Genomic DNA, 26,042 nt, shown 5'->3' on the forward strand with positions numbered 1-26,042 from the left:
TCCCCCTTGGGACGTCCCCGCGGCCCCGCCCGAGCGCTGTAGGGGGCCACCGGTCACTCCAGCCCCCATGCTCGCGAACCCCTCTGGGTCACACCCCGCCGCTCACCGTTACGTGAGTCCATCTGCCCCGCCGCCTTCCGCCCCGCCCCGCCCCGGCCCCCCCGCGCCGGCCGCCCCACCCCGATCGGCAGCGCCACGCCCACCGGGGTCCGGGGCAGGACGCGCACTCGCAGCCTCGCGGTCGCCCGCCCCGGCCCCCGGGCCCCCGGGCCCCACCCCCCGCGCCCTCCCCGCGGCCGCAGGCCCGGGGCGCCGGCCGCGCCCTCCCCCCGCCGCAGGCGCCTCCGCAGCCGGCCGCGCTCCGGCCCGCGCCGCGCGCTGATTGGCTGGCGGCGGCGGCGCTGGCGGCCGGCGGACTCGCGGGGTCAGGGCTGCAGAGGCGCCGGGCGCACCCGCGGGAGCGCCGCGCGCCGCCGGGGTCCGCGCCGCCATGTGCGCCCAGCTCTGGCTGCTGACCGACCGGCGCATCCGCGAGGACTACCCGCAGGTGCAGATCCTGCGCGCGCTGCGGCAGCGCTGCTCCGAGCGGGGCGTGCGCTTCCGCGCCGTGTTCCTGGACCAGATCGCCGTCACCGTGGTCGGCGGCCACCTCGGTGAGCGGGGCGGGCGCCCGGGGGGAGGGGCGCCGGGGCCCCGAGAGCCGCTGCCCGGGCGAGTCTCCTGCGGGCCCCCGAAAGCGGCCCCCCCGCGGCCCCCTTGGGTGGGGTGCGGCGCCTCACCTTGAGATTTCCTCTCGGCCACCGCCGGCCCCGGCGCCGCGGGTGAGCGCCCGCGTTCCTTTACTTCGGGCACTTTGTTTTGGGAGCAACGCGAATTTCCCTGAAGCGCCTGGAGGTCCGAGGACAACCGGGCTGCTGGTCCCAAATTCGCGTCCGTGCCCTGCCAGTTTAAGATTTACAGGAACCCACGTTACATTGACAAAATTTCCACGGAGATGAGTGTTTTAAAAGTTTCCCGAGAGTGTGTAAGCGTCAGGAATGCGCTACCTGGAATATTCTCCCCAAACTGGAACCTGCCAGTGGGGAGAAGTCGGAGGCAGGTTGGAGTCACCCCCGGAGTGGAAAGCGGGAGGGTTGTTCTTTGAGGGGTTTTCTTAAAGCTCATCGTCTACCCTGAAAACGCTGGATTCTGATTCCAGAAAAGCCAGGGTTTCAGGGACACACCATTCTGGTCTCACTGATCTCTCCACCGCTGTGTCCAAGAGACTTTTTTGGTTAAGACATGGTCGACGTCTGTGGCCCTGACCTCAAAAGGTTAATAATGTTTTGAGGTATCTTGAATTATCCTTAATGCAAAGCACTCTCTGACTGAGGAATCCGTGGTCTAGGAGCTTTCTCCCTTGGGTTGCAGCCACTTGAGGGGGGGTCTAGGGCTCAAGGGAGGTTTGGGCCCAATGGAGGGTGCTTCTTAGGATTCCCTTCATATTATTTCAACCGTACTTGTTTAAATAAGCTCATAATTTGTTACTTCTCTTTGGTGGGGGAAGGGATTCCAAACTCCCAACTGGCTACTTAAACAAATGAGATTTTGAATGAATGCTATCTGTTTCTTAGTGGAATGTATCTGTCAAAAGTGTATCTAAATCCTTCATGTGTAATATCAGATTGTATAGCCTGTTGGAGAGATAGACTGCAAACATTAGATATCTTACATTTAGTTAACAAACGGTGTCTGCCAACCACACAAGGGTACCATCTCCCTCTCTCCTTGACTTGCTAGAACTCCCAGTTAATGTAGAAATAATTACAGAACAGGGGATCTGCAGACCTGGATTCTTACTATAGTTTTGCTGCTAACAAATATCTTGGCTTTGCCTTGGCCAAGTCTGTTTATGTCTTTGAATCTTAGGTTTCTATTTTATAAAATCAAGGGCTAAGATTCCTCTAGCTCTAAAATTCAGTGTCAGTCCCATACTTAAATGGGACAATCTGTTATATTTTGCTGATCTAGACGTAGTATATAAGTGTTGTAACCCCAGGATCGATTCGTTTGTGCCTCGTTTTTTATTTTTTTAATCCTCACCGGAGGATATATTTTCCATTGCTTTTCAGAGAGAGAAAAAAACATCCATGTGAGGGAAACACATCAGTTGGTTGCCTCCCACACACACCCTAACCAGAGCCAGGAATCCAACCTGCAACCGAGGTACGTGCCCTTGGCCAGAATCGAACCTGGGACCCTTCTTTCTGTGGGCCAGTGCTCTAACCACCGAGCCAAACTGGCCAGGGCTGCTTGCTCTCCATTTTATTTATTTATTTTATAGTTTATAATGATGCCTTTTTTAGATACAGTAACCAAAATTTCACATGCTCCTGATGACACGTGCTGTGAAAGAGTAGGGAAATTCTCTGTTTTATATCTAAAATCTCATTTTGAAGAATCAGCCCTAGAAAAATAGAAAATTAAATTCTAGAGCTGCAGGAAGCATTTAAATCCTTTGGTTTAGTGTCTTAAAATTTTAATGAAGTCATGTGCCTCTCAATCAGTTCACAACTAGGAGTTACTACTTTTTAAACTACAACAAAAGCTATATGGTTATTTGCCTGGTCCATGGAGAAATTGAAAACAGGTATTTTTTGATGCATTTTTAAATTTTTTGCTAGTTCAGAAATAGCCACACACATATCACAACACATAAAGCAAACATTAGATCATTGTTTCTGCCCTTTAAAGCAATCAAAAGATTTATTTGTGTCCTGGCTGGTTTGGCTCAGTGGTTAGGGCGTTGGCCCCCAGACTGAAGGGTCCTGGGTTCGATTCCAGCCAAGGGCATGTACCTCAGTTGCAGGCTGGATCCCCAGCCCTGGTCGGGGCACATGTGGGAGGCAGCCAGTCGATGTATCTCTCTCACATTAATGTTTCTCTCTCTGTCTCTCTCTCCCTTCCACTCTCTCTGAAAAAACAATGGAAAAAATATCCTCGGGTAAAGATTAAAAAAAAAGATTTATTTGTTGTGCAGTGGATTAATTAAAGCACAAGGAAGTGAGTTCCCTGAGAAGAGAGAGCTCGTTCGTTTTGTTCAGTGCTGGAATAGTGCCTAGAGGAGTGCCTCGTGCATCCCAGGCACTCACACTGTTGAATGAATAAGGATTATGGACTCTATTTCCCAGTTTCTTCTGTAATCAAACGATAGAAAACCCTTGGCAATTTGCTAAGGCAAAATATCCCTCTGAAAAAAACCTCTAGAATGTACTGGCTATGAAATATAGAAATAGATAGTTATAATGATATGGATGCTATCTCCCATTTGAGAAGTATAGGATGTGAGAGCTGGGAAGGACTTCGAGATCATCCATTCTCACCCCTTCATTTTACAGATGAAGAACCTGATGCTCAAAGAGAAGAAGTGACTTGCTCGATGTCATCCAGCTAGTTAGCAGCAGGCCCATAGTTTAAAATGTGATGTCCTAATTCCCATCCCCATGATATGGAAAAAATATGCTTTGGGACATCTGCAACCTATAATACTTTTCTCAGTAGATGTGGAAGTGAACCAAATTGAATTAAATTGAGCCTAGATAGTGACTTTGCAAAGTCGCTGAGCAAAACTGGCCAGGGCACAAAGCCATTTTATAGTTTAGGAAGTTAAGGTACCGTATGCCTTTACAAAGTCTTCAGACCTTTATTCCTTTCTGTTCCTTCTTGAGACTGGTGAAGGGGGGGATAAAGGAGTCAGTGCCTCAAGCAGTTGCTTAAATCTTTCCCTGAGCTTCCATCTGTGGAGGCCCAAATCCAGAGCTAGAATTTCAGGCTGTATCTGGAAGTAGGATTCAGACAGGAGATGCAAAGTTTTGGATTTAAAGATCATAGTTAATTTAAAGATGATACAGGTAAATGAAAATGCTATGCAAATGCAAGGTTTTATGATAATTATTTTTAACCCAGTGATCTGCCCTCCCCTGCACAGATTTGGGTGGACAGACTACTGGAGAAAGAGGAGTGACCTTCAGGTGACTAGAAGCAATCCCGTCAAAAACACTTGCCCTTCACCCTTCTGCTGGTTGTAGCATCATGAGAATCATATCCATCTTCATTTCCTTCTTAGAAACCTCAATTTCTTCATTTATTCATTCACTCAACTAATACTTATTAATTATTCTCAACCCTGGGAATGAGATGGTGGTGAATGTGGCACCAAAATGCACGTAATAATAGCCAAAGCATTATACATGTAGTATTTATTGTGTGCCAGGCACGGTTGTAGTTTCTTTTTGCATGTTAACTCTCATAAACGTCAATGAGGGTGTCCAGGCTGGCAGTAAGGACTAATACTCAGTAAATCTGGTCTCAGCAGAACCAGAATTTCTGTTTCCTCCCTTCCACTCCAACCCCATGCATCAGCCTACACTGACTTCATTTTGCCTCTTGTACTGAAATTGGCTCTGCCTGAGATGCCCATCTGGTCCAGCTTCCCCCCTGCATGGTAAACTTTGATTCATCCTTCATATCAGCCATCTCTAAAGTCTCTCTCGAACTCCCTACCCTGCCCCCAAGCAGTCTCTCTCTTCCATCTGCTGCCAAATAACATTGCACGTACCTTTTAAGATAGCATTCATCATTTTATTGTAATTTATCTATTTACAGAATTTATCTTTTCTTTCCCACTAAATGGGGATTCCTCAAATGTATGCTCTGTAATGCACACAGTAGGCCTTCAGTTAATGTTTGTTGGATAACTGAGTGAGGTGCCTTTTAAAGGCTAATTTGAAGTATATGAGACTTTTACTGTAATTAGCTTCTGTGTTTGGGAAGTCATGATTGGATGTGTAAATGTTTGTAAATGTTTTTATGATGAGCCATTATCTGAGGACAGAGTCATTAGTGCAAATTAAGGTCTTTGACCACCCACAGATTTTTACGATTGACTTTCAAAAAACAAGTATAGTCACAAGCTCAGGGACAGATACCAAGACAGAGAAAAATAAGTTTGACCTGGAAATCGGAGTATGTTATAGTTTGTTTCTGAGGAGCAGAATGATTCAGCATTCCTTCCCTTACTTTCAGAGCTAAAAGCTGGTGGCCATATGGCAATTTCTAGGTCAGGTTCTTTAAATTAAAGGGTTCTGGGATACTTGTACTTGGTTCTTTGTTGTAATCAGGTGAATAAGATTTAAAAGGTTTGGATCAGGGAGAATCCTAACTAAATTTATAGAAGGAAATGGTCTTATTGCAGCCATCCAAAAGACAACGGAGGCCTCAGGGAGAAAGGGGGGGCTCCCATTAGTATGCAAGGGAACACTCGCGGTAAAGGGCACCCTGCTAACCTTTGTGTGCAGAGGCGAGCTGTAACCTCAGTCCTTGCTGAAGGCCTGTGCCTGACTCCCTGTAATCTGAATAAACTACCGCACAGTACTAGCAGAAAGGTCACACAGTGGGTGGAAGCACCTACCATTTATTGTTTCCAAACTGAATGGATATGCTGTACCCCATGGGTCCCCGTTTATATCTGCCAGCTGACCTCAAGGACTGAAGGGGGTTTGGATGTGTATTTTATGTTTATGTCTCTAACGGTTTTTGGGGACATTTCGTGAGCCGTGCTGGGAAGAGCTCTAGAACCATAGATCAGGACCCTTAGTGGACCTCAAAGCCATCCTTATAGATTCTGAACCACCTGTTGTTGCTACCATAACACTTCCACCAAATTTGTTAGAATTGCCTGGCGGAAGGGCGATAGCCATCGTCAGAGTCCATGCCATCCCCATCCATCCACACCTCCCTGTCGCCCCCTCACCAGCAGGGTGCACTGACACCCACGGACGTCAGTTCTAGCTTCTCCTCACTGCAGCCCCTCCCTGGCCACCTTACTTCCGAGACGCATCGCCTTGGTAGAGGTTTGTATTGTTTTAAGAAACGCCTATAACATCTGAAATTCTGAATCACTTTCTCTGTGATCCTTCACTATTAAAAAGTAACAAGGACTCCACTATGAGAAAGTGTTAAATTTAAGTTACTTTGCATTGAGGAACTAATAGGAATAATGGTTCTTCATTCCTGTAACTCTAGTATTAATACTTCAATGTCTTTTTTGTGTCCTAATCTTCACAGCAATCCTGTTCATTTACATAGTCAACAAATCTTAACTGAGTGCTTACTCTGTGCCCCGCACTGTGTGAGGGACTCGAGATACAGGGGACAGTGAGAACAGACACGCTCTCCACCCTCACTATGATTTTAGTCCGTCATTTGCTCAGCAAATATCTGTTGACTGCCTACTACGTGTAAGATACTGTTCCAGGCACCAGAACGAAATAGGCAGAAATCTTTGTCTCTCGAGATTACATTCTAGACGAGGGGATAGAATACAAACCAGTAAAATATATAGTCTGTTGGTGAAAGGGGCTTAAGGAGGAAGAATGCAGGGAAGGGGGATAGCATGTTTCTGGAGCTGGAGAAGGAATTGCAGTGTAGATAGGGTGGCTGGAGTGGCCCTCTCCCGGAACATGATGTCCAAGTACAGACCTGAAGGAGGTGAGGGACGAGCCATTTCAATATCTGGGAGTAGAGTAGTGCAGGCAAGAGGAAATAGCAAGGAGACCGGTGTGGCCAGGGCCAAGCGAGCCAAGGGGCAAACGTTAGGAGAGGAGGTTGGAGGGTAGGGATGCAGGGGGAGCAGATATGTAGGCCTTGTAGGCCATGGAAGGGCTTTGACTTACTCTGGATGACCTGGGAATTACTGAAGGGTTTTGAGCAGAGGGGTGACCACGTGCTAGCGTCCTTCTGCACACAGTGTTGAGAATAGGCTGATGGCAGCAAGGCCAGAAGCAGAGACATTGCTTACGAAGTGTTTGCTACAGTTCAGGTGAGAGACTGTGATTGTTGGACTAGAATGATTTCAGGGGATGGAGTGAGAAGTGACTGGATTTTGGATATAATTTGAAGGCAGAGTTGTCAGGGTTTGCCTGCTGGGTCAGATGTTGGGTGTGCAGGACAGACTAGTCAAGGGGGACTCCAAAATGTTCAGCCTGAGGAGCTGAAAGAATAAAGTTGACCATTTCCTCATGTGGACAGGATGTGAGAGGAGTAGGTTTGGGCAGGAGGTGAGGATCAGGACTCATTCTGTGGTGCCCATTAAACATCCAAGTGGAAATGTCAAGTAGGCAGTTTATCAGACCGATTGGGATTCAGGGGAAAGCCCTGGCCTAAAGATATCAGAAGTCGGAGTATCGCCTTACACCTTTCAAGGGAGTGACTATGGATAAAAAGAAGAGGTCCAGGGACTGAGCTCTGGGGCACGACAGTGTTTGTGATCAGGGAGTGAAGGAGGAACCAGCAAAGAATCCTGAGTAACAGAAATGAAGGAGAGAGAGTGGTATCCTGGAAGCCAAGTGGAGAAGATATTTCAAGAAGGAGATGTGATCAAACTATGTCAAATGTTGCTGGTAGACCAAGTAAAATAAGGAAAGAGAACTGACCATTGGGTTTAGCAATATGGAGTTAGCATTAGTGACCCTGATAAAAGCAGTTTTAATGAATTGATGGGAATATTGAATGTATACAGTCTTAAGAGTTTTGTTATAAAGGGAAGGTGAAAAATGGGGTGATAGTTTGCTATGGACTAGAATGTGTCCCTTCCCAAATTCATATATTAGAGTCCCAAGCCCCAGTGTGATCATATTTGGAGATGGGTCCTTTGGGAGGAAATTAGGTTTAGGGTGGGGTCCTCATGATGGGATTAGTGCCCTTATAAGAAGAGACCAGAGAGCTTGTTGTCTCTCTGCCCTGTGAGGATACAGAAAGAAGGCAACTGTTTTCTCTGCAAACCAGGGAGAGGGCTCTCACCAGAACTCAGCCACGCTGACATCCTGATAGCAGGCTTCCAGTCTTCAAGACTGTGAGAAAGAAATGTCTGTTGTTTAAGCACTCAGTCTATGGCACTTGGTTATAGCAGCTTGAACTGACTGAGACTTTGCTCAAAGGGGAGATGGGTTTGAGAAGCTTTTCTTAAAGAAGGAGAAATAACAGCATGTGATATGTTGGTGTGAGTAATCCAGTAGAAAGAGAGAAACTGGCAATGTAGGAGGGAGGTGAATTGCCAGAGCAGTGCCTTAAGTGGGCTGGAGGGGTTGGGATCCATTGCATGTTTCAAGGAGTTGGCCTAAGCTAGGAGCAAGGATCCTTCAGCCTTTGTAATAAGAGAGAAGGTAACCCGTATGGCACATGTGCAGGTGCGCAAGTAGATGTAACAGTGGGAACTTATAGAGAAGTTCTTTTCTGATTGCTTCAGTTTTTCTCGTTGAAATAGAAAGAATGAGAAGGAGGGAGGAAGTAGTGAAGGTTCCAGGCAAGAAGAGAAACTGTGAAATTGTTGTGTAGGGTTGTGAGTGAGTGGACTTGGGAAATATAATGCTTGCCACACAGCAATAAGGATGCCCTTGAGACCAGGTTTGGTGTCATTGCACAGGAGGGCACACAGCATAGAGAGAGTTGGAACAGCCTAACCGGGGTGTGATTCAGCCAAGCCGGAAGCTCGTACAAGGATCTGAGGGTTTATGTTATGGTGCTTGTCTATGGAGTTTAAATAGGGTGAGAGAGAGAGGGTATGAAGGGGATGAGGGGTAGTGAAAATGCGGGGGAGGGGTCCATGCATGGTAGTTCCTGGTGGGGTCAAAGTATGGCTGGAGTTGGGGTAGGAAGATAGGAGACATTGGTTGGAGATTGGAATTATGATGAGTGCATAAGATCTAGACTGTAGCTGGAAGGGGTGGCTGAGGTGGGGCAGTGGACAAGGCCCTTGGAAAAAAGGAGGTTAAGAAACAGAGACCTGGGCATTGGGAGAGTTCTCTGCACAGATACTGATGTCACCAGTGTCTGTGACCCGGGGGAGAATCAGTGAGAAGCTAAAGCTTCCTGAACGGAGGGAAGTGACTGGGGTTGCTAGCTGACTTGCACAAGTCTGATGAGAGTCAGGCTGGGTGTTTTAGCGAGGAGAGGCGGAGAAGGTTCTGGAAGCCACAGTGAGGAGCGAGGAGCACATCTCTCCTGCCTCTTGGCCCAGTAATCCTGATATGAGGGAGAGGAAACAGCCACAACTTGGGAGAGCTGCTGGGGAAGCATTGTTACTGGGGAAGGCCGGGGTTCAGTGGGACCCAGAAAAAGAAGGTAAAGGGGACACTCGCTGAGAAGGTTGAAGGTAAGGGATTGACTGCCCACTGAGTGCCCAAGGGCACAGTGGAGATGGGAAGGAGTGAAGGTGGGAGTAGAAAAGCAAAGTCAGAGCCAGACGGAGCTTGGAGTTCAGGGAAATTACATGGCCTTGGAGACTGGAGTCTTGGGTGACTGATATGAAAGGGATGAAGGACTTGATGAGATTTGTCTCCTGGTTACAAGAAAGATCCAGTAGGTGATGTGGGGAAGGGTGGTGGAGTGGCTTGGGAGGGGGAGGTTTCCAAGTTCTGGGACCCTTCCATTTTACAGAAAAGGAACTGGACCCAGAGAGATTTTTGTCTTGCCAAGCTGTTAAATGACAGCAAGGAATTACATCAGGCCTCTGACTTGGAGGCCACTCTGCCATAATTGTCTTTCATCTCATATCTCAGCTTCTTGAAACGCCTTTAAAAATAGGTTAGCCCTGAGATATCAGATATCCCTGAACTCAGTGCTTATAAGATGCCATGCTGTTCCTATCGATTTGTTTCTGAGAGGTAGACATTATACATTTATTAGTTTTACACATTTCTTCTGAGCCCAGAGGCACCATGAGTCAACATCTCCTTTCTGAAGCCTTCCTTGATTCCCCCGGGAGGTAGTCACCTAACTGCTCCCTCCACTTCTCACATTGTGTTGTAGAAGGTCGCCTCCTCTCCTCGCCCCTGCCCAAGCCAGACTGATCATTCTTAATACCTAGGTGCTCTGCAGAGGACACCAGTGGCATTAATCACAGCTGTGTGCTGTCTTTCTTAAATTCCAGGGAATATTGTTTGTTTTATTCACACACCTTAACCCCTGTTCCCCGCCCTTAAGGTGGTGCCTGTTCCTTAGCTGCCAGTGGGCCCTCCCATGTCCCTTTTGCCCTTACCTTCTAACCATCAGCAGGCGAATCTCTGTCTGAGGGCTTGCCCCTGTCACAGGAGTGTGACCACTTAGCCCACACATGCACGGCAAACCAGAAGGGCCAGGGTTTTAATACCACACCCCTGAAGCCGCTCTCCACCAAAGACTGAGTTGGCACATTAAAAATTATATCTCGCCAGCTCCCCCACTCCCCGGGTGGGATAACTGGGGTGTGCGCACTGAACCATGTCTTATTGTTGCTCGGGATTAAGCCTCAGTTGCCAGGGTGGTCGCTCACTTGATAACACACCCTTTATGGCCTCGTTCCCTCCTCCACTCCTTAACAGTGTTTCCTGACATTAACCACGGCGATCATAAACCTCCTGCACGTGGGTCCTCTCTGGGAGTGCTTCTGGGGCACCCCCACCAGCGCTGGGCTTGGCCCAGAGTAGGTGCTAAGTAAATGTTGGCTGAATGAACGCATGAGACAACAAATGTGTGTTGAGTGAGTGAATGAATGAATATTCGTGTATAATTCTTTCTCCATGGGGAGACTGTACGCTCCAGGTAGGCGAAGACCGCCTGGTTCGTGTTTGTGTGCCTGCTTCGTAGTGCATCTCGCTCATTCCGGTTCGGTAAAGGTTACTTTGAATTAAATGACCTCAAGACAGCAGTTGGTGGAAAGAGAAAGTTTCCACATATTCACTGTGACTTTTAATGAGGTGGAGATTTCTTTGGGCATTGTAACAAAGGACTTTAAAAGGGCAGGAGGAGTGACGATGGCATCTCCTTGCTAAGAATAAAAATAACTTTTCCTTATGAGAAAATGCTGAGGGCTGGGCAGGAAGAACTGAGGGAAAACCTGGAGCATGCGATGCGTGCGATCAAGTTTCGGGTGACACATCTTCCTCATAACACAACATAATGTGAAGCCCTTAATGGGCTATCCACTTACTTTATTTATATTATTGATTCCTTTCTGACAACTTTCAGAGCATCGCTACCAGCCACTGCCGTTACCTGATCCTGCTGGCATATGATGGCTCTAAGTGCCACCGTAACTGAGGTCCCGGCTTGCTCTCATGCTCCGGTGTCCTGTTTTCTTGTTTCAGCTGTTTCCTTTGCATATGAGGGTTTTTTCCTGGCATATTAGAAACCAGTTTAGTTTTGAAGCTTTCTTTGTGAAGCTAAGGGGGTGGGGTGTGCGTGTGTTTGTATGTGTGTGTGTGTGTGCACATAAATTAGTGCTGCGTGTGCACAGGTTGAGAGGGTGGGGACCCATTATGTATCAGTTCTGTGTAAAGGCAAAGACTTTTACAGTCAGATCTATTGCAGACATCTCTAATTTAAATGAGATAATATATGTGGAAGCTCTTAGCAAAGTACCTAAAACACAGCAGGTGCTTAGTAAAATGCTAGCCAAATTCAGATCTGAATGACCACACCTTTTATTCATGCCTCATCCCTCTGTTCATGTGAGTGACTGAGAGTGGTTTTTAATTTTTAGAGCTCTATGTTCCAATAATGATTTGTTTATTTCTAAAACTATTTCTCTGTATTATAAAGTATGTTTCTTTGCTGTTGTACATACAAATGCACAAGTCTAGTTTTGTAGGATTAACTTAATTTAACCCAATATATAGATTAGAAAACAGTCTCGGTTCTTTGGGAAAAGTTACGCATTTTTCTATCTTGTTTTAAATACATTAAAATATTTCCAAATATAAATAATAGAGAGTTCAAAAGGAAATCAGAACATAATTGCCCATGAGAGTAGATTATTCTCTTTAGAAGTGATATGGAGAAAATATTATTGGGGCTAAATAGTAAATCTCAAGCCCAATCTAGGAGTCTGGGAGACCCCCAAATATCCCAGAAGCAACTCAGCTCCCTTCTCCCTGCCCTGCTCCCTAGATCAAGGTGATGCCCGAGAGCACTAGGGCACTGAAGCTCATGAAGTCCCTTGTGATTTGAGGGCACGAACCTCTTACTGTTGAGGGGTTCCCTTCCATTCACTGGCCGCCAAGCAGAGACCTGCCCTCCGATACCTTGCATCAGCTCTTCACTCCCTTAACTTGAAGCCTGTAGATTACAGTGGATCATGGGATGGGTGACACATTAAGGTCCATCCTGTATTAAGTTTATCAGGTCCTTTCCTAAGGATAGAGATGAATGAAGAGAGGGAGAGGGATTACTCAAGTGGTTGAAAGTCTCAGAATTCCCCGACAGGTTTGCAAGGGCCAGCCTTAAACCCATGTTGTTCTTAGCCATGTCTGTGTGGAACTGATGTCCCCACTGAAGCCATAGTGAGTGGCAGCCTTTTGCCTGCTACTTTTTTAGAAATGGTGATATAAACTAGGTTTAGACAGCAGAGGACAGGAATGAATAGGGGACAAGTGAAGCTGTTCATAACAAGAATACTGGAGCCGTCAATGGGCAGAGAAGTAGCTGGTTGTGTGAGTCCTGCCTATATCCCTAAACCTGGTGTGTCCCTCTCTGCACAGAGCTGGACAGCTGGTAAAGCCAAAGCCCAAACCTGTCTAACTGGTAGACCTTTTCAGCTACACTTTAACCCATTCCATTCTTCATTTATTAAAGGCTTCAGTTGGAATGAGCCAGGCCCAAAGATTTACCTTTGGAGAAGAGAGATGAAGTCCTGGTAAGACTTCCTAGGTATATGTGAATCTGCTTGTTGAGGCTGAGCTGTCTCTGTCCACTTGTGGTTGGTATTTCCAGAGATGATTGAATTCCTTTCTTCGCATTTGGAAGTGTAACTGTCCATCTGTGGTCTCATGTTGGAATTTAAAAGCCAGACGTTTCTGCTGCTTCTCATTTCTCTAGGTCACTTTTCTGTTGCAAAGCCAGTTTTCTCATCAAGTGATAATAAATCTCCATCAGTTGTCCTTCCTCGCTTCGCAGAATGTTTGTGCAGTGCTAATGCCAGCGCCTTACGTACTGTGTATAGCATCGTATAGTTTCGCAGCATTTTTTAATATTTTGTCTCATTATGTAGTGTTGTCCTGGGCCATTGCCTTTTCCCTGCGTGTTCTGCATTTTCTCACCATTTGCATCAACTTGAACACTTGTCTTTCTTTTCCTGTCAGTTTTGAGGATACTATACAGGGCTTGCTTTCCCACCCCCCAACCCCCTTCATATGATTTCCTATAGGGCCTAGAAGTGGCAAAGGAAAAGGCATACATAAATGCTGCTATTTTCCGGTGGCAAAGCGAGGATAGCCTGAACGTTCTTCATAAGCCATCCATGAGAACTGTGCGCCCGTTCCTTGTGTTCACACTGCCAGCAGAAGTACTACAAACAATTTCTCTTAATGATTACAGCAACTCCCCCTTTTTAAGTTGACAAAATATCTCCTAGAAATGGGGGGAAACGGTGCAAGTTAGATCCATACTTTGTTTTTGTGGTTTTTAAAATTTTAATTTAATTTTTATTTATTTAGTTAGTTAGTTATTTTTATTTTTTTTAAATCCCATCACCATTTATCTCCCTATACCCTCTTCCACCTCCACCCACCCCCCTCCCCACCACAATCACTGCACTGTTGCTCATATCCATGAGTTCTTTCTCCTTTCTTTTTTGCATTTTTGCTTAATCTCTCCACCCCCTCAACATTCCCACCTCCCAGCAGAGCTGTCTGCCTGATTTTGTTTTTGTTTGGTTGCTTTTGCTTTGTTTTGTTTGTTTTTTTCTTGTTGTTTTTGTATTAATATTATTCGTGCCCCAATAGAGAAAGGGGAATTCCTTTAGCACCTTTTGTTTTCTTGGAATCATATGACTGTGCAGAATATCACTTTTTTGTTGTTGCTAATCCTCACCTGAGGGTATTTTTTCCATTGATTTTTAGAGAGAGTGGAAGGGAGAGAGAAAGAGAGAGAGAAACGTCTATTGGTTGCTTCCCGAACGTGCCCTGACCAGGGCCGGGGAGCAGACCTCAGCCCAGGTACGTGGCCTTCACCAGGAATCAAACTCAGGACCCTTCAGTGCATGGACCAGAGCTCTACCGCTGAACCACATTGGCCAGGGCCAGAATATCACGTTTTGAAATAAAAGGTGCTTTAGGTTAAAGCCTGTAAGATGGTTTTCAAACTGTGTCTCAAAGGCTTTCTTTAGAGTATTTTGGAAACTCCTTTAAGGTTCACTAAGGCAGACCAAGTTGTTCCCCGAACTCAGTTCTCATTACTCTCACATCCATTTCATGTCTCCATCATCCCATTCCCGGATGCTGGTGCACCACAGATACCCAGATAACTACCTGTAGGGATACAAACCATAGGATATCGAGGTTGAAAGAGACCGAGCAGGTTGCTGTGAACTTATCTGACCCTTGCATTCCCTCTGTGCCATCCTCAGGTGACCAGGAGCCTCGGCCCCTTCCATCCTAAGGCACTGGAGAAGTATCCCTTTTGTTGATTCCAGATCTATCTCCCCATAGCTTCTGTACAATTCAAAAGACATCATGTGCCGGTCATGCCCCAGGCACTGTTCTAGGGGCTGGGATGCAGAAATATACAGACATGGATAGCTCATGGTTAGCTCCATCTCTTGGGGTCATAGACAAGCCAAATAGCCCTTCTCCATAGTCGCCTACAGATTCTTAAAGACCACACTCCTGTTCCTCTGAGTCCTCACTTCAAGCTAATACTCCCAGTTTACCCAGTGTAATACCTGTTCAGGTTCTTTTGCTGCATGGATCAGTTGTCTTCAGATGCCTCCTAGTTTTAATATTGAATTGATTTGTAGTAGATTGATTTTCAAAAAACTTTTTTGCTATAAAGGTAATATGCACTTGGAGACATTTTGGAAAATATAGATAAGTATAAAATAGGAAATCACCTGTAATCCCATTACCAACTGTTAAAGTGTTGCTGTATTTCCTTTCAGCTTTTTCTAATTTGTATTTATAATTTTGTTCCCTGTTTTCCTCACTTAACATTGACATTTTTGCCTTCATTGTGTTCATAAAAATCATTTAAATGCCTGTGTATTTCAGATAGACTTAATGGGTAAGTCCTAGAAGAGTAGTAAGGACCCCTGAAGTGGGCCATGGTACTTCCTTTTCGTTGTCTGCAGCCTCCTCAGCGCACCGTACTTGGAGTCCTGCTAGGGCTCTATGGAAGGAAGGGGCTGGACTGGACTGTCTCCTGTAGATTCTTCTAATGTGGATTCGTCTTGATATGCTGCCTTTTTTTTTCCTGTTCATCCTTTTGTGCTTCCTCATAATCATGCTCTGCCCATTTGTTTGAAATGTAGAGTTGACTGTGGCTTTCTTGTTACAACAGGATATCCAAGTGCCATTTCCAAGGTTATCTTCCCGCTGGGTTCAGTCTTAAGGAGTCTGTTGGAATGAGTTCTTCTGGTGGGACTAAATGACGGCAACACAGAGCTCACTTTTGTCCTTCGATTGTAGGCCTACAGCTGAACCAGAAGGCCCTCACCTCTTACCCGGATGTGGTGCTTGTTCGGGTGTCCACCCCCTTTCTGCAGTCGGACAGTGACATCACGGTCCTGCGACACCTGGAGAAGTTGGGCTGCCGCTTAGTCAACCGCCCGCAGAGCATTTTAAATTGTGTCAACAAATTCTGGACATTCCAAGAGCTGGCTGGACATGGAGTCCCCATGCCAGACACCTTCTCCTATGGTGAGTGTCCTTGAAATAGGGTTGACGTTTATCTTTCCCAGCTGTACTTCTGTGTTTTCTGTCCCCAGTAGGCCTCAAATGTCTTGCTGGTTTTCAGTATGGAGCTGTTCATCTTAGGTCATTCAACATCTTGAGTCTTTATCCTGGCCACTCCCCCTGTCTGAAATGCCTTTACTTCTTTCTCTCTGTAATTCATTCATTAACCATGTATCCGGTGCACACTATGTGCCAACCACCATACTGGGCACTGGACTATAGCAGTAAGAGTCCTGCCCTCAAGGCATCCCCGGGTCATCAGAGGCAGAGACAGCAAGTAACCAGGCAAGTTCAGTGCAGTGTAGCAAGTGCCATGATAAGAGTTAGTGCAGTGTGGTAAGAGAATACGTAGGAGAACTCCCAGGGAGTTTAGAAGACACTGAGGAGGGCTTCCCAAAAGAAATAATATCTAAACTAAGCTGAAGTTACCCAGCTAAAGGAAGGGGCAGGGTAGTAGTCTAAGCAGAGAGAACATGGAAGGACCTAGAGGCAGGAGGGAGCGTGACCAGTTGGTGGTATTTTGAGTAGTTTGTAGAACGTAAGGGAGACTGAGTTGAGATACACGGCTAGAAAGATGAGAGGTAGCTACATACGCTATATACAGTATGTGAAGGAGACTAGAGCTAATCCTGAGACTAACAGGAAGTTCCTGGGCTTTAAGCGAGGAGGTGGCCTGATCAGAGTTCAGAGTATCACTTTGGCTACACTATGAAGAAGGAATTCAGCAGAAAGAAGCAAAGTAAAGACAAGATATGTAGCGGCAGCCTTTTCAAACCATTCAAAAGAGCAGTGACGGTCTAAACAAAAGTGGCCACAGTAAGAACGAAGATAAATCCACAAATTCAGGACTTATGGAGGAGAAAGAAATAATAGGACACGATGATCAATTCGGTAGGAGGGGCATGGAGAGGAATTAAGAGTGACTGGCTTCTGGTTTGGGCAACCAGACGTGATATCGAACACTCACGGAGACTAGAAACGTGGGAGAGGAGAGACATTGGCGGGTAGGGGGTGAGGGATTGTGGGAGAGAGACGATTTCAGTTTGGGACATGTTTGAGGTGCAAGTAAAAATATTCAGTAGGCAGCTGGACCTGGAGCTTCAGGAAGAAGTGTAGGCTAGGGAGGCGGAAGCCTTTATTACGTTAAGTGAAGTCGCAAGAATGGATGGGATATCTGGGGGGGGGAGGGATATGGAGAATGAATAAGTCTACACTGTATTCAAAAAATGGTTAAAATGACAAATTTTATGTTATGTATGTTCTCCCACAATACAAAAATCAAATTTAATAAAAGAGGGTCCAGAGGGACTCCCTTAGGGAATGGGTAAAGGAAGAGGAGCCTGTATAAGAGCCGAGGCAGGAGCAGCTGGAGAGGTGAGGGGAAGAGAGATGACAGAAGCCGCGGAAAGAGCCGCCAGTGGGGCTGGGACAGTGAAGAGTGCTGACTGATTCTCAGAGGACAAGCAGCGTAAGCGCTGAGGCACGTGTTGCATTTAGCAGCAGGGCGTTTAATGGACACAGCTTCAGCGTCCTGATGGGGAGAGAAGCCTGATTGTCAAGGGTGAGGAGGTGAATGGGAAGTGAGGAAATGGAAACCCTTTCACGTAGCTTGACTGTAGGGACACAGAGTTGCAGTTAAGGAATGAGGCAGGGTCAGGGAACTGGTTTTACTTGTTTAGGATGGGAGAAAACTGTGTATGTTTAAAATGGTGATGGAATTAAGAACTGGGAAAAGTTGAAGATACAGCAGAGAGGGGACACTTAGTGGTGCAAGATCCCTGAGGAGGTGAGAGGGAAAGGGGTCCGAGGCGCAGGTGCAGGGATGGCCTGCGATAGGGACCCCTCTTTCTCTGTATTAGGGGGGAAGGAAAAGAGGAGGGCTAGAGAGGAGTTGAATTTATCAGCAGGTGTCAGGAAGTTGGGAGTTACCTTCTTATATAACATCCTCTTTTGAAGATGCCCCTAATTATCTACAACGCCTCTTCATTTTTTCAAAAAACCATTAGCACTTACGTGAACAAAACAGGTATTAGGATTGCAGAGTATTTTGCTTTGTAAAAATTGATGAACTGCAGTAGCCCCTGTGGTAGGCAGACTAGTGGTCCCCCAGAGATGCAAATGTGTAGGAAATCCAGCAAAGTTTGTAAAAACAATTTATAAAGATGGTAATATACATTATTATTCATGTTTTAAAAATTAAGACTTGAAGGAGTACAGTGGAGTCAATGTAGGCTTTTGAGTCTTGCCTTAACTTTGGATGAGTCAAATCCCCAGGCTTGGTTTCTTTGGGTATTGGTTTTCTATTGCTATATAACATTACTAAAAACCTAGCGGCTTAAAATAACATCCATTTATTTTCTCACAGTTTCTGTAGATCAGAAGTCCAGCCACAGCATAGCTGGGTTCTTTGCTCAGGTCCCATAGGCTAAAATCAAGGGGTAGCTGGGCCGTGATTTCACCTGAGATCTGGGGTCTACCAAGCTCACTGGTTGTTGGCATTTAGTTCCTTGCAGTGGTAGGGATTGAGGGACCACCCCCTTTCTTGCTGGCTATCAACTGAGGGCCGTTCTCAGCTCCTAAAATTGCCCCCTATCCCTACCACATGGTCTTCTCTACAGTATGGAAGTTAGCTCCTTCAAGGCCAGCAGGGAACTCCTCTCTGACGCCTCACCTTTTTTTGAAGAGCTCACCTGATTAGGTCAGGCCTACCATGAATCATCTTCTCTTAAGTAACTGAAAGTAGACCTGATCACAGGAGTGATATCCCATTGTATTTACTGGTCCCTCCCACACTCAAGGGAGGGCGTTATACCAGGTATGTACACCAGCAGGTACGAATCTTCAGAGCCATCTTTTCTTTTTAAATTTTATTTATTGATTTTAAAGAGAAGAAAGGAGAGCGAGAGAGAAACATCAATTTGTTGTTCCACTTATTTGTGCATTCATTGGTTGGTGCTTGTATGTGCCCTGATTGGGGATCGAACCCACAATGTTGGGATGATGCTCTAACCAACTGAGCTACCCGGCTAGGACCAGAACCACCTTAGAATTCTGCCTTGGGCAGCCATTATAAAGGGAAAAATACCTGCCCTGCCTGTGGGACTGTGAGAGGATTACACAACCTGGAGCATGTGCAGCTTGTGCTGCATAGAAGTCTGTGATAAATGCCGGTGTCCTGATCTCTTTGCTCCCTCTTCCATTATAGGTACACAATGCATGCCTGTCGGATTGAACGGGTTCGAATTGCTTTGAGCAGAGGGATAGCAGGCCTTGAGAGAATAGCTCCAGGCTGAGCGCTCCCCAACCGTCAGCCTTACCTTCACTGACTTTTACCTTTTCTTGGCAGGTGGGCATGAGGACTTTTCAAAAATGATCGATGAAGCTGAGCCCCTGGGCTACCCGGTCGTGGTGAAGAGCACACGAGGACACCAGGGTCAGTGCTGCTCCTGCGCTTCCTTTAGGGCCACAGCTCTGCTGGGACAAGACCCTCATCAGGGAGAAGCACCGCTGGGAGCAGCAGAGCTCCCCGGGAGGAGCTTGCCATTTTCTCCTTACCTCTGCCCCTCCCCTCTGTCCCTACCCGTCCCATCCCTTCCTTGGACATGGCGGCAGACCCCTGACTTGACTGGTTGCCCTAACTCACTGCCAGTGCACCCTCTTCTTTTGGGGGAGTAATTCCTCTGAAACAGATCTGTTCTTATCACTCCCTGCTGAAAAGCCCTCTCAAGAGCCTGTGCTGCCTGTTAGACAAAGTCCACATTCCTCCTCATGGCACTGAAGGCCCCTGAGGAAGAGCCTCCAGCTTCCTTTGCAGCCTCTCTGGCCACGGCACCCCCGTATCCATCCCGGCTACTCTCTCCCCGAGGCCGTGCGTTTTCCTCATAAACCTCTGCTGGGAATGCCGCCTTCCTCAGCCTCTAGTCAGCCTCTGCTCGTCCTTAAGGCCAGCTCCTCGTGTCATTTCCTTTCCCTCCGCATCTCCGGCCTCCCTCCTGCCCTCCCAGGCAAATGGAATTGCTCTTCCTTTTGTGTTTCCATAGCACTTTGTCCATGGTTCTGGAAAAGTGAGTTAGACATGGACCCTACCTAACCCGCATCCTCAGGGGGATGAGAGGCTAATAACTAACTCTTTGGGAACTGAACTGACTAGCTCCTGAGGATTTTATTTGGAGCCCTTCTCTGTATTTTTGGAATACGTTAGTAGTAGTAGTAGTAGTAGTAGTAGTAGTAGTAGTGTTTGTTTTAGTTTATACATTATTGTTTTATTTTGATAAGAGTGGTGGTAGAGGGAGATGGTCAACATCAAGAGCCGAGTAAAATCAAGAGAAAATACGGTTCAGTAGCCGTTTGATAGGAAGCAAAAGCCTAGTCAGAGAAATAGAAAGGATGGAAGTGAGGCACGTTCAGAAAGAATTGGTGACTGTGAGGGACCAGGAGACGGGACGGCCAGCACAGGGTTCAGAGGCTTCTCTGACGCCTTCTCTTGTTCTTTGTCTTTCTTCTTGAAGGAAAAGCTGTCTTCCTTGCAAGAGACAAACATCACCTCTCAGACATCTGCCACCTGGTCCGCCACGACGTGCCCTACCTGTTCCAGAAGTACGTGAAGGAGTCACATGGGAAAGATATCCGGGTGGTGGTGGTCGGGGGCCAGGTGATAGGCTCTATGCTTCGCTGCTCCACAGACGGCCGGATGCAGAGCAACTGCTCTCTCGGTAAGGGTCAGGGCTCAGCGGCTGCTTGGGGGCCTGGGAAGCCGCTGGGGTTTTTCATTAGATGCTGGGACCCATTCAGTAAATGTGTACGGGTCGCTCCTATCTAGTTAGACCCTCTGCTAGGTGCCAGGACCATCAGCCACGAATGAGAACCGCGCCCTTTCCATAGCAACAGGCAGTGCGCAGGGTGTAAGTGCTGGGGCAGAGGTCAGGCCAGGGCTGTGGGGACACTGAGGTTTGAACCCTGTCCTGTAGGTGTTAGGACTTAGCGGTCAGGTTTACACAGTGGAGACGAGTATGGAAGCTGCTGTAACGGCTCAGGCAGGAAATAGTGAGGGTCTAGACTAAGGCAGTGGCGGGAGGCAGAACATATTCCCTTTTTTCTTATGTGTATGATGTTATTAGAAAGCTACAGTGTATGTTTGGGTCAAATGCCTAACCCCGCCCCATGAACCTGTTTGGTAAAGCTTGTTTCCTGTTGTGGTGAATGAAGATGTTCCAGGAAGACTGCAAATTCTTGTCCCCAACGCAGAAAGCTATTGTCAACCTCATTAAATGAATTTGTATGTTGGTAATATGAAAGAAATACCTATAGTCAGGGCAATCAGACTCTTTCTGTCCTTGGTACCGGATTTTGTCTCAAGCCTCTCCAGCTCTCTCTACTTAAAAAAGAATAGGTTAAGTCTGTGGTTTTTTTCTAATTATAAAAGGAATACATTCTCAATGTAGAAAACTTGGAAAATATAGTAAAGTCAAGTGAAAAGATAATTATCATTAATTTCACCATCTAGAGACAACCAATGTTAACATTTTGGCATCATTCCCTCCAATCTTTTTCTAATATTCTTTTGCATAGTTATGGCTATACTTACTGTACAGTCTTTAATCCTATGTATTTTCCTATGGGATCACAAACACAATGATTTTTCAGTATTTTATTTATTTATTTATTTACTTTAATATATCTTTATTGATCTCGGAGAGAAGAAGGCAGAGGGAGAGAGAGAGATAGAAACATCAATGATGAGAGAGTCATTGGTCAGCTGCCTCCTGCATGCCCCCCAATGAGGATCGAGCCCGCAACCTGGGCATGTGTCCTGATGGGGAATTGAACCAAGATCTCCTGGATCCTCGGTCAATATTTAACCACTGAGCCACACCAGCGGGGCGATTTTTCAGTATTTTAAATAACTCTTATTAACATCTGTCTGCATCAAGCTTTTTCTCTATTACATAGATTATCTCCTTAGTAGTAGAATGACTGAGTCAGAGGATATAAGCATTTTTAAGACTAGATAAAAAATGACTGTATTGTTTTCCCAAAGGGGATACTGATTTCCTTCCAGACCTTTTGTGAGCAATGAAAATGCTCGCTGCTCCTCAGTATCCCTCCTTCTCCTCCTCGAAGGGTCCTTTGACTTGTTAGTCAGTGTCTAATGTCATCATTACGTCACTGTGCTTTCCCCACAGGTGGTGTGGGCGTCAAGTGCCCGCTGACAGAACAAGGCAAGCAGTTGGCTATTCAGGTGTCCAACATCCTGGGCATGGACTTCTGTGGCATTGATCTCCTCATCATGGACGATGGCTCCTTCGTGGTGTGTGAGGCAAATGCCAACGTGGGTTTCCTCGCCTTCGACCAGGCGTGCAACTTAGACGTGGGTGCAATCATCGCAGACTATGCCATGTCCTTGCTGCCAAATATGCAGACTGGGAAGATGGCCGTCCTCCCAGGACTGTCTAGTACCAGGGAGAAGAGCGAGCCAGACGGCTGTGCTTCAGCTCAGGGAGTTGCAGAGAGCATCTACACCGTCAACAATGGGTCTACCTCTAGCGAGAGTGAGCCTGAACTGGGAGAGGTCCGGGGCTCCTCAGCAAGCACGAAGGGGCCCCCGCCCCCCACGCTGCCCGAGCCCAGCTACAACATTAACAACAGGATTGCTTCCGAATTAAAACTTCAGTGAATTCCTGCTTTTTGTTGGCAGCATTTAAACCAAATCCTACTGCTTCCCTAGTAGTTTTGAATGAATAAAATCTGGACTAATGTGATTTCATTTGCACAGAAATTAGAAATCCCATCTGGGCACTCAGCATTCTTTCTAAGGATGATTTAAGCAAACGGCCTAGCTTTGTGGTTTTTACAAAGGCTCATCTAAAAACACCAGGAACAGCATCCCGCCTGATCAGTTTGAGAGAGAGGTCTGCTGCAAGCACTCGGCCATAACGACTGATTTTAGGGCGCTGACTCTGTGCTGCTGCTTCTGGCTTTTAGTAGCAGAGCCCATTAACTGGGAACGGCTCCTGAAAATACTGTTCTCACAGCAACCACCTGATGGAGGCGTGTGCAGAAGAGGTGGAATGTGACTGCGGCTATGTGCTTTTCAGAGAGAGAGAGAGTGTGTGTGTGTGTGATGCTTGGAGAGCACACAGTTCAAATACTATTAGAGGATCGACCTCTGCTCCCCATCCATCACCATCTTGACCATATTTCTCTGACACTCAGGAGGTGGTGTCCTAGGGAGCTTCCTCATTAGCATTTTCAACGAAGCACTTTGTAGAAAGTAAAATTGAACGTTCTTCGACTTCAGTGGTTGGCAAATGTCCTGCTCTGTAACTGGGGCGTTCTACAGATGGCGTTGCCGCTTCGAATTTACAGACCCCGCTTCAACTAGCGCCAGCCTGCTGCCAGCAGCCTCTTGCACCTTTGCTGCCTTTGGCCTCAGCTGGAAATGCACTTCAACGAGCTAGTGGCCGCACCGTCTATTTCTTAAGTGTGCACTAGGACCAGACACCGTGGACTTTCTTTTCAATGGACGATTTTCACTTGTCATCTAGAAGCCATTGGTTTATATCATGAAAAGCTACTGGAAGAGAATCACTTTCCCCCTCCGCTACTGAACCTTTGTGGACACTGCTTAGCTGTAGGAGGTTTTCTTATATGAGTTGGTATGTGGGCCCGTTAGGTAGATAGGGCCATTAGAAACACACTCCAATCCCCTTAACATTCTAGTCTCATTCGGGTTCCAGAGACCTGTCCTTACCCACCTTTCCAAACTGGGGAGACTCAGGTATCAGGACTTACCCATTGCACATTTGGGGGGGTTGGATACTGTAGATGTGACACCAAGTGCTTTTCGTTTCAACTCTTCAAGCAGTAGATGTTGAGCCTCCCCTTGGGAGAAGTCATGGAAAGGGAGTGTTCCACTTCTGCTATATGAAGTATGACTGCAAACGAGCAAGGCTACCTTTTTAACCAAATACACCAAAACATATGCACTCAAGAGGTACCATAATCAGGGTTATTTCCTTGGGAGATCATCCTCTTGAGCTGTGATGTTGCATGTGCCAAGAACACATAGAATTCCTGCTTGGGGTTATCTTTGAAACCATTCAAGGAGAGAGGACTCAGCCTTATAGTCAGGTCTTGTTTTTTACACCACCCTTCCCCAGAGGTAGACCTATGTGCCATCACCCATTTTATTTATCGGATTTTTCTTCTAATGCTCATTGGCTATTAAAAAGAACATTTCTCGAGACTTAACAACATTGAGGAAAGCTTATAAGGAGACAGTTTCCAAGGACAGTTCTGGAGATGTTCTGAGTAAGGTCAGCTTCATTAGACTAAACATACATCTTCCCAAGGTGACTACTGTGAAGGCAACAGCGCCCATTTGGGTGTATAAATGCCTGTGCTTATTCTGCTGTAAATGTAAAGTGTGTATAAGGTCAAACAATTCCATTTTTTCACAACACACAAATAGAAATTGGCTTTTAAAATATTGTGGCTAAAATCAGATCTCACCAAGTAACAGTTGTACAATTGGAAAATGTCCAGCGCCATATAATAGCAATGCCACACTACACAGGTGTAGTTTAAATGCAGTCCAATATAGGGTGCATGCCCCTAAACTGTAACCTTAGTAACGTGTCTTACACAGTTGAAAATGGAATACTTCATCTTTATATAGGTAACGACATGTATCTTATATTTACTGCTCAGGGTAGGTTTAGAAGGATAGTCCTAGGTCTCTTCTCTCTCAAGTTGGCCAGATGCTTTCTGTGTAAACATTGGAATCAAATGACCTCTGGAAACTGCATTCGCTCATTCTCACTGTTTAGTGTAAGTCCAGTCTTCCCACTTTATCTAAAAGCATGCTAGTGGGCCCTATCCTGAGCAGAGCAGCTAGAGAGCGCTTCCAGATGTGTCAGAGGGGCCCATTTTCCAGCTGCTAGTGACATCTGTAGTCATTGGCATCATCGCTTGGACCCTAGACCTGTCTGGAAGCAGAGAAAGCTGGATCATAGCCCCCCTCCAGGTTTCCCATACTAGCTGTGGACTCTGTGAGCCTCAGTCATTAAAACAGTCAGGTGGCTGGGCCACATGTCACAGCTGCCCACAAGGCCTGCTGGGAGGAACATGGGGCACAGGGCCAGGTCCTGGTTCTGGCTCTCTCCTTATACACCTGATTGAACTTGTACAATCAGGTGGTCTCTGTGCCCCCATTTTTTCTGTTCTTCAGTTAGGGAAGGTGCCTGTTTAGCTCTTGGGGGTGCTTTGAGGTAGAAGGGAGTTCATTGATGAGACTGTATTATGTGGGAGGTGGTGGAAGAACACCTCCCACATCTGATTTTACAACAGCTTCTCACCCCTCCTCTGAGGGAGTGAAAGGAAGAGGCCCTGAAGTTGGCATTAGCTCACGGAACAATGGTAAGGACCCTAAGAAGGATGCAGCTTCTCAGAGGCTTTACCACCTGGAAGGAGTAAGGCTCGCTGTGTATTTGAGCAGCCTTCTGGATGCATCGTATATAACCTGGAACTCTTGACTCTTGTATTCCAACTAACAGTCTTATGTAACATAAACCACAGTGTCTGTATACGGTCTTCCCATTATCTAGTAGCAGCATCTTGAAACTGGTCAGAACTTGAATGCCAATAGCTCAGTCACTAAGAATATATATGATCCTGCACTTGGGGAACATGTCTTTATGTATCTGTCTGACTGCTGGTGGGTGTGGGGTCGCCAGAACGCAATGGAAGTGGATGATAAGCTCCTAGTGTCACAACTGCAGGCTCATTGCTCCCAGCCAAGAGTGCATCGCATGACAGTTGGGCACGGGGATGAGGGAAGGGAAGGAGAAAGAACTGTGATAGCCTTATGGCATTTTAGTGAGAGAAATAAGGAATTGGGATCATTTGGAATTCCAGCAGGAAAGAGGAAGAAATGGCTCTTCTGTTTTAATGAAAGAATCATGAATATGTGTTAATAAGAGGTAGGGGGTCCATTGAAATTATTCTGTATAAAGCTAATAGGATGCATGGGTCCCCATCCACCTCTGTTGAAATGGGAGAGACGGGCCTCATCCCTTTAAGGCCTGATAAATGCTGATCGCGAGAGCACTATGTAAATCGGGGAGACTGAAGCAGCTGACTGCAGCTTCCAGGATCATTCAAGAAATAGCTGACCCTCCTGGAAGTGAATGGACCAGAATAAGCTATGCGGGGAAGCCCAGAGCCACAGCTCCCTGAGGTGGGTTTAAGGAGTCATTTCAGAGAGTGAATCCAAAGGGCACTTCAGCTTAACGCTTTCTT

At 46.5% G+C, this 26,042-nt stretch overlaps 1 protein-coding gene across 1 annotated transcript; it reads left to right on the forward strand.

The window, feature by feature from the left end:
- The first annotated feature begins 490 nt into the window (after positions 1-490).
- On the forward strand, positions 491-25,429 carry RIMKLA (ribosomal modification protein rimK like family member A). Its single transcript, XM_087820844.1, has 5 exons — positions 491-653; positions 15,477-15,707; positions 19,090-19,176; positions 20,252-20,455; positions 21,926-25,429. Exons 1-5 carry the CDS (start codon positions 491-493, stop codon positions 22,414-22,416), a joined length of 1,176 nt encoding a protein of 391 aa, XP_087676970.1. The 3' UTR covers positions 22,417-25,429.
- Positions 25,430-26,042: the final 613 nt, after the last annotated feature.

This window comes from Miniopterus natalensis, chromosome 9, assembly GCF_054644295.1.
Source record: "Miniopterus natalensis isolate mMinNat1 chromosome 9, mMinNat1.hap1, whole genome shotgun sequence".
Lineage (NCBI taxonomy): Eukaryota > Metazoa > Chordata > Mammalia > Chiroptera > Miniopteridae > Miniopterus > Miniopterus natalensis.